Source organism: Mytilus edulis, chromosome 3 (assembly GCF_963676685.1).
Source record: "Mytilus edulis chromosome 3, xbMytEdul2.2, whole genome shotgun sequence".
Taxonomy (NCBI): domain Eukaryota; kingdom Metazoa; phylum Mollusca; class Bivalvia; order Mytilida; family Mytilidae; genus Mytilus; species Mytilus edulis.
In genome coordinates, this window is record NC_092346.1 from 61,018,175 (window position 1) to 61,027,827 (window position 9,653).

At 33.3% G+C, this 9,653-nt stretch overlaps 1 protein-coding gene across 1 annotated transcript; it reads right to left on the reverse strand.

Moving 5' to 3' along the window:
* Positions 1-194: 194 nt before the first annotated feature.
* On the reverse strand, positions 195-7,266 carry LOC139517008 (mitochondrial amidoxime reducing component 2-like). The gene is made up of 7 exons (XM_071307547.1): positions 4,771-7,266; positions 4,017-4,193; positions 3,461-3,638; positions 3,123-3,263; positions 1,395-1,459; positions 674-745; positions 195-422 (listed from the first exon to the last, which is right to left on the reverse strand). Exons 1-7 carry the CDS (start codon positions 4,992-4,994, stop codon positions 302-304), a joined length of 978 nt encoding a protein of 325 aa, XP_071163648.1. The 5' UTR covers positions 4,995-7,266; the 3' UTR covers positions 195-301.
* Positions 7,267-9,653: the final 2,387 nt, after the last annotated feature.

The following is a 9,653-nucleotide window of genomic DNA, read 5'->3' on the forward strand; positions in this document are numbered from 1 at the left end:
CTTTACCTCTACTATGTGAAATTACTTTTGATATACTATTTTCTCCTATTACACTTTTAAAATTCTACAGTTTAGTGTTCTTCATATTCACACAAAATTAATGTTTCCTTGTCACATAATCGTTTTAAAAAATCTTACATTTTCACAAGCCGTGTGCCATACTTTATGGGATTTGTTTAAATGACAAGACTTGATTTACTTCAACTACATTCATAATTTTTAATCAACATGTTATGTTGCAAATACATTTGATTATATGTCGGAAATACGGTCTGTTAATATTTGTGTACAAATTATGATTCTATGCCACTGGTTTCCTCAAGATATAAATTGGGTCTCCAATCTTGATTATACCTCCTTTATCTATTGCTGTGTTAATACCAAATAATGGAGAATCACCGTAAGGTTTTGTCTTCCTAAATCTGAAATTTTACACAAATCATTATAAATTCTACGACTTTCAAAATTTTATAAATATACCATTTAAATAAAAGGGAAGTTTTCTATTTTAGACGCAAAAGCTACTTTCCTTGGTGTCAAATGAACTTTTCTTTAACAAGTTTCTTCTAAGATGTTGAAATCACCAAAATGTTTGAGAGATTTGTTTCACAAGTTTTCATAACCAAGTTCTATAATCGTTAATGTTAATTTTTATTATAAAATTGGAACTTACTTTCTGAGAGTTTTCAATGGCTCAATGTTAGGGTCTCTCTTCCCGTTCGGGGCTACAGTTATCAGTAAACACCTGCAATGAACAGGTACAATCATATATACTTCGAGGTTAAAAAAAATCCGAGTACAAATACTGTTCTAATAAAATCAATCTTCTCACTTTCGATTCACTATTGAGCAAGTAGCATGCAGTATGCAGTAAAGTTTGCGAGGTGGACATTACAATTATTTTAAAGCAATCAGTAAACAAAAACCATTTCAGACTAAAACATGTGATGAATATAGAAAAAATGGTAGGAAAACTTAATACAAGTTTTAAGAATGCGTCGAATATCAAAAATAAAAATTCGCTACAACGAGAAAAAAGTTACCTCACATACTATGATATCACTTTGCAAAAGAGTAGATAGCGACTGAACACTTTTAATTTGATGCAAGCAACTATATGTTGTTTTTGTTTGTTTATTAAACTTCTATGCTACATTTCAATTGATTCCGTCGTAGTCTAGTTTTATTTGTAAAAGAAATCTCAGTTTCCGTGGTAGCCAATCAACATTAGACCAATAACTATAGACATAAGTGTATATACAGACAGCCATACAGAGTAAGTAGTAGTTAAACGCACTCATATTCATATGCAGATTTCGACTGGACTTCTCTAATGTCGTGGCTAAAATATTTTTTTGCTAATAACATATCAATGCCTTCAACAATAACCTTACCTTGGGTTTGGTTCTAATATTCGCATGTATACACTTTCACCAATTCTCATCTCCAGCCAATTGTCCTGGAAAAAAGTTTCAATGGAAAGGATGTGCAGATGTATTATTCCATGAGCAATACGAAAGGGTGTTACTAGTGGATCAGCACTTACCATTTCGGAGCACATTAGTTTATCCTATGGTTATTGATGGGGTTTGTGTTCTTCAACCTTCAGCTTTTTGTGTGGTGCTTTTATGAATGTTGATAGTTTTCTTTTTACTTGCGACTTTTAACTGACCCTTAAGTACCTTCTTACATGTTGATGTTCCCCTTTGACTTTCACCTGCTGGTTTGTATTTTCTCTTATTCTTTTCATACAACCTTCCCGGTCATAACTTTTTATCTCGTTTATATTTGGCATATAGGTGTGTTTCCATAAACGGTGTGTCGCACATCTTATTAACCTTTATTCTCAAGGTCAAAATAGTTGATTTTTTTTACATTTTATTGTCCGGCCCAAAACTTTTTATCCTTTGACAGCCTTTTGACATTTGGCACATGGATACAGCACCTCAAGAAGATGTGAAGCGTACAATAGAAAATAACCTTTGACCTTCCCCTTTGACTTTCAAGGTCGCATAATTGATTCCCATATGTCCTCCCTAAAACCATTTATGTGCTTGCTTGTCATAGATAGACATTTGCAATATAATTAAGAGTTTGTCTGTTTGGTGTCAACCTCCGCCTCTCATATAATAAATCAATAAATGTGTCTCAGATAACCTCCCTAACCCATAGTTAGTCTTTAGGAGGCTCGAGGGTATAAAAATTTCAGAAAAAAAATAAACATTTTTTTTTTCATTACAAATTTTATTTATTACTTTATTAGTTGTTACTTTATCATATGGTACAAAAAAAATTCAAAAAATCAATTATTTTTGGCCCCAGGTGACTTTTAAAATGTATATATCATTGGAAAAGCTCCAAATTATCTCCCTTTGGTGCAAAAATGCGTTTTTTGGCATTAAAATTGAAAGATCTTTTTTAACTCATCGGTGACCTATAATTTTTTTATTATTATATTCAAATGAGCTGTACTTAAACTAAACTATTGTGAAATTTGAGCGATTTCTGTAATATAGTTCTTTTTTTATTTCTCCTATGAGTTCAACAGAAAAAAAAGTACCTTTACAAAAATGTATGCTTCTTTCGAAGGCAGATTGTGATCTTTTATTTTATTTTTCTATTAAGTATAAGATAAAGTTCATTTATAGAAAAATATAGCGAAATCCTATATTTAAAAAAAAGATTTAGACCCGCGAGCCCCCTTAATTGTTTTGGTAATACCTTTCTACCTCACTATCTGTTTTGTGTGATGGAATAAAATCGATGTTTAAAATGTTCAGAATAATCATTCTCCAAATAATTCCTTTTCCACGCTTACACGAGGGTTTAGATGGGGTTAAATGATTAAAGAATAATGCCCTTAAAAATGAAGTTTAGAGAATAACGGGCAAAAAAAAATGAAGATTAGAGAAAAAAGGGGTCATTTTTTAAGATTAGAGAAAAAAGGGGTTAATTTTTTAAAGATTAGAGAAAAAAGGGGTGAAAATTAAATGTTAACAGAATAAGAGACCTTCCCCCCCCCCCCCCCCCCAAAAAAAATCCAGACCCTCTTACACATATTTCACTAGCAATAAAAAACAAAAAAGGAGGATCACATGAAGGATTAAAATATTATATCATACCTCGTCATAGGCAAGAGATCCATTTATTATGATATTTGGTCGAAAGTTGCCCATGCTAACTGGATTTGCTAATCGGCTGTTCAGATCTTTCAGTGAGTTTTCGGAAGCTATATTACACATGGAAACTTCAGAAAAAGTCACCTGAAATGTGAAATAAAGAATTTATTGACAATGTCTGGTGATCAGTTTCAAATGCACGATTAGTGCATTAATATATATATAACCCTTATACAAAATTCATAAAAATTATGTACAATGTGTTGGTTTTTTTTTAAGTATGTAGACAATGTTTCAACTATTATATTTTAAAAAAAAAGTTGTGTTTGTATTGAACTTACTTTATCAGTCGTTTCTGGTACATTTAACCATGGCCTTGGAGCTAGTTCACTGACATCTCGCTTTGCCATATTTTCTGTCGATACAACGATGTGCAATCCTTTTGTACCAAGATATTTACTAATCCATTCCGAGGCTTCTTTCCCACAGTACATTGCAGTCATTGCCTTAGCTCTAGGTCTATAATGTAAAACAAAACATTGCATATATATGCATATGCTTTTTGTTGTTCAATCTATCTTCAAGTCAAATATATTTATTAGACAAAATACAAGGTAAAAATAGAAAAAAACAATCGAAAGAACTGGTGATGGCTAACATCTTTCCAATATATCAAGTTCCACAGTAATTATATATGGCTGGAATAAGAACCCACAGAACAAACGTGGAAAAAATACAATGAAAAAAAAACCACCAGAAAATTATTTAAAAAAATATGAATCCATTTTTTTATACCTATAATTGAAAAATACCAGTAACCAATGATTTTTAAATCCCTTAATTCCATCCATAAAAACAAAAATGGTAAATTTTGGAAAAAAAATCTATAGAACTTACTTGCAATCCATGAATATTGATGGGTCTTCTTTGGGATTTTTTTCCAACTTCAGAGTCGGCATTCCAGGAGCATCAAAACAAAGCTTATTACCATGAATGCTTGGTGTTATAAGTGACATTTTCGGTTCTTGTTGGATATTGACTTTTACCCCATCATCTCTGACGATCATCCAGTGTCTATATATATATGGAGAATAATTGTGCTTTAGTACAATGCTATTATGTTTTAACATGTTGTTATTGGTGCCATGTTCAGTTAATTCTTCTTATATGTTGCCCTCTCTTATGACATTCTTGTGTCTCTTAATTGATGGCGAATAATTTCGCTTTATCAAATACATTTGATTTTCCCGAAAACAGTTACACACATATAAACCGTTTATCAGAGAGTATCGGCAAGTCGAGTTACAAAGTTTGTCATTCTAAGGGATTTTTGTTTGTTTGTTTATTAAAACCAAGAACAATCGAGCATGTTTACTGAAATCTTCAAATTAGCATTCAATAATATTCAATATCTAGTATTTTGGAAAAAACAAATTGTTTTCTCCTTTTCTAACAGGTCTCATTGTTTAAGTCATACAAATAAATCACAGCAATAGAAGCTTTGTTTCTTTGGAAATGGTAACTTAAATACTGAAAGAGTAAACTGATGCCGATGGTTCAACTCGTCTTTTGAAACAAGCAAACACATATTCCTGCAATCTTTGTTTTGGATACAAACTTTACAATTAATGTGAACAAATGTCTCGCTCACCTGTCAGTAACACCGTCATGCTTCAATCCACCTCTGGTACAATTTGCTGACTGGAGAGAAATTGCCCCACATGATTTAGCTGGATATAAATCCAATGCAGTAACGTTGCCTACAAACTCATATTTTGCGAGTTTCTTTAACCTCCACAAAGATGCACCAATATATTTTACTGTGCTTGCAGCAGCTAAAGCTAAAACCAAATTAAGAGGATCGTCAACTGTCATGGCGAATAACAATTAACCTATGTATGAATTGACCGATAAGAATTTGTCTCAGGATAAAATATTTAGGTTGTGATATTCAGTAGTTTCTTTAAGTTATTTAAGATCAATCAGGAACTGACAATAAAAAGGTCATGCGGTAAGAATTGAATTCCTTTTTAATTTCTTGACGAGTTTACAATTAAACACTTGGAAAGTTTAAAAACGTACGGCGAAGTTGAAAATGTTACTTGTATTGACCACTTATTAATCCAGCTATCACCGAGTACAAATAACAGGTTTCTTATATAATCTGAAACTATATTACGTACTAGAGATATACTATACTAAATTGAAATCTATGTCGAGCGAACGGTGAAGTTAAAGTTCGGTTTACCTTACAGTTTATTTTAGGGTCCTTTTCCGTCCGCTTTCAGGCCATGTCGACTTTTTTAAGAAAGAAAAAATAGGGTCACAAATTAAAAATTTAAATATTAAATGTCGAGGTAAAATTGCAGGTAAGCACAATTATATAAATAACTATATATATTTTCATCTTGGTAATGTATTTCTGCATTTTGTGTTGCAGAATACTAGTATTCATTTCCACATCCTGTATTATAGGGTCGTTAATTTGGTTACTTATTCCTGATCATACCTAATTCGTTACTTATTCTTAATTACTTTTTCCCTATTAGTCACTTAATTATTCCCTGTTTGTTTCATATTTCTTATTCCTTATTCGTTACTTTTTCCTTATTTGTTTCTCATTCCTGTATTATTAATTTTCAAAATACATTATAAAATTATATGGAAAATATAAAATGTAAAAAGCCGCGTCGCCACGAAATTTGGTCAGTCTCGCATTTTTTAGTATTATTATTATCCTGTCAGGTACATAGTCTATATAGTATATATCAGTGAACTGTGTAAATTGATACTACCATATAATTAGGATACAACAACTAAGGAAACTGTTCCTATTAAAGTATTTGATTTTTTGGGGTGGGGCTAGGATGATTATGAAAATGTATAATACAGAATAGAAATGAATATTCTGCAGCACAAAATGCAGGAAAGTAATTGTGTCAAAAGTGAAAAAAAATTAAGCATACTTAACAACATATAAAAATCAGCAGTTTAATATAACTTTATCTTTTAGAAAATATTTCTACGGCTTCCACACAGCACGAGAACACAGACACCGGAAGGTCGAGTATGTGATGTATTTCCATTTGTATCAATCTCATAATTTCAGCCTTTCAACTGGTTTTTAAAGTCTGCTGTTACACCACTGTCCCATGTTAGGGAAAGGTTGAGGGCTTACAAACATGTTTAACCCGTCCACATACTTTATGTGTCTGTCCCAAGTCGGGAGCCTGTAGTTCAGTGGTTGACTTTGGTTCGACCGTGTGTCATATTTGTTTTGTTATAGATAAAGCCTCGGTCACACCTTAACGGATAGCTCGAACGGATGCCTAACGGATAACTTTTTTTTTCAATCCGTTCATGTCCGTTAGACGTCCGTTCTTATCCGTTAAACGTCCGTCCATATCCGTTGCATGTCCGTTTAGCGTCCGTTTTATCCGTCATCGTCCGTTTTGTCCGGTGGAAAATTTTGAGCATGTTCAAAATTTTGAACGGACGTCCAACAGATGAAATGTCCGTTGAACGTCCGGTAGGCGTCCGTTTTGTACGGTACTCGTCCGTTTCGTTTCCGTTTTGTATCCGTTACGTGTCCGTTATACATCCGTTGGAGGTCTGGCAGATATTTTCACCGACGGACTTCTAACGGATTCTACGTTGGAGGTCTGGCAGATATTTTCACCGACGGACTTCTAACGGACGTCTAACAAATAAAACGGATGTTGAACGAATGTCACGGAAAAGGACTTCTACCTGACGTATAACAGATAAAACGGATGATGAACGGATCTGAAACGGATAAATGCCAATAAAAATGTTCGCGTCAGAAATGCCAGTTAGATTTTTTAAGGTTCATGAATTCTTATTATTTATTATCGATCTTAGAGTATGGGCACGTCTTCTCAATCAAGCAGCTCTTATTCAGGCCAGATACTGCCCTTTGGAGGCATTTTGAAGAACAAACCAAAACCAGTTACATAGAATTATTTTGATATTTATGCGATTTACATTTATTATTATTTTCGCCTTTAATTTTTCCGTATATCTTGTTCATCCGTTTTATCCGGTACACTTCCGTTAGGTGTCCGTTTTATGCAGTACTCGTCCGTTGGATGTACATTTGACATCCATTCTGTCCGTTACGTTTCCATTTCTCGTACTTTTGCATATCCGGTGTGTGTCTGTTATGCATTCGTTACGCGTCCGTTTCATTTGGTCAGTACATCAACGGACTCTCAACGGATAACAATTTTGTCAACGGACAACTTTTATTTTCATCCGTTAGACGTCCATTCGTGCAATCAGGTAAGGTGTGACTGAGGCTAAGGCTTTTCTCAACTAAATTGTTTCAAATTCTTCGTAACCGTCCATTCGGTATTGGGTTTTCTCATTGTTGAAGGAAGTACGGTTGCCTATAATTGCTTACATCTACTTCATTGGAACTTAAGTGGTAGATTGTCTCCTTGACAATCATACCACACTTCATATTTTTATAATATACATCATTTATTGTTTATTGAGTGTGTGTTGCTCAGTCTTTAGTAATTGTGTTTTGTATACTGATGTTTCAACATTTGAAGTTCGATACTTTAAGGTAGTGTTACATTGACTGTTGTTGCATTGACTTTTGTCGCAGAAATCTCGACACAGGGATAGGGATCTGGCAGCGACGTTAGCTAACTTCTTAAGAGCTTTATATTTTAGAAGGTAGATGACCTGGATACTTCCTAATATTTTGTATATAAAATGCCTCATGTTACGAAATTTCCATCTGTCACATTTCCATTGACCTTGACCTCATTTTCATGGTTCAGTGACTACTTGAAAAAAAAGGTAAGACTTTTTGAAATGTTAATTTCTCTCTTATCATGAGTAATAGGATAACTATATTTGGTATATGCGTACCTTGCAATGTCCTCATGCCCGTCAAGACAGTTTTCACTTGACAATGACCTCATTTCATGGATCAGTGAACAAGGTTAAGTTTTGGTGGTCAAGTCCATATCTCAGATACTATTAGCAATAGGTCTTGTATATTTGTTGTATGGAAGGAATGTAATGTATACATGTCCAACTGGCAGGTGTCATCTGACCTTGACCTCATTTTCATGGTTCAGTGGTTATAGTTAAGTTTTTGTTTTTTGGTCTGTTTTTCTTACACTGTATGCAATAGGTCTTCTATACTGGGTATTTGGTGTTTTACATGTCTAGCTGGCAGGTGTCATCTGACCTGACTATGCGGTATGGGCTTTGCTCATTGTTGAAGGCCGTACGGTGACCTATAGTTGTTAATGTCTGTGTCATTTTGGTCTTTTGTGGATAGTTGTCTCATTGGCAATCATACCACATCTTCTTTTTCATATTAACCTATTTTTTTATGGTTCAGTGGTCAGTTCAGTTCAGTTTTTGAGTTGTCTTTTTTCACATACTATATGCAATAGGTCAACTATATTTGGTGTATGGAAATATTTTATGATGTATATGTCAGTCTCACAGCTTTTATTTGACCTTGACCTCATGTTCACGGTTCATTGTTCATTGTTGAGTTCTAGTGTTCTGGTCTGTTTTTCTTAAACTATAAGCAATAGGTCAACTATATTTGTTATATGGAAGAATTGTTAGCTGTACATGTTTGCCTAGCATGGTTCATCTGACTTTGACCTCATTGTCATGGTTCATTGGCCAATGTTTAGTTTTCTTGATTAAGTCTATTTCTTAGAAACTATAAGCAATAGATCAACTATATTTATGGTATAATGATTGTAAGGTGTACATGTATTTCTTGTTTGGTTTATATGACCTTGACCTCATTTTCTTGGATCATGGTAAGTTTATGTGATAGTTGTAGTAAAGCTTTATATTTAGGACTATCAGCATATCATCAATAATCATTAAAGAAGGTGAAACATTTCAGCGTGTGCACTCTTATTTTCATTCATGTCTGTCCTTTTTTACTTTTGTTGCCCCCTTTGATGTCTTCTGATTTTTCTTGCTTATCACTTTTGATTTTTGCTGTATCCTTTATTTGACTTATAATTTTTACTGGCCCTTTCAGACTAATTATTTTGCCCCTTTGATATCCTTTCTTTTGTTTGTTTGATATTGGTCTTTTCTAAAAAAATAAAAGACTTGGAGAATGTATCCATGGGACACAGATAATGCCCAGCTTGCATATATCATTATAAAGGGACATAACTCGGGAATTGTTAAAATGATGCTATACCTTGATTTAAACTTGATCTGTGTATTGTGGTCATAAACATCGTGTATCAGATTTATCAAAATCAGTTCAGGCAAAATAAAGTTAGAGAATGGAAAAACAAAAATCAGCAATTTTTGCATTTGTAAAGTGGTATTACTCTAGAATGGTTAAAATGATGCCAAAAAAATTCAAACTTGATCTGCGTTTTGTGGAAATAGTCTTTGCATTTATTAGTTTATAACATATGGTTGAGGTATACAAAAATTAGAGAAAGGGAACAAAATTTCAGCAATGTTTTTATTTGTGAATGGACATAACTCTAGAATGGTAAATGT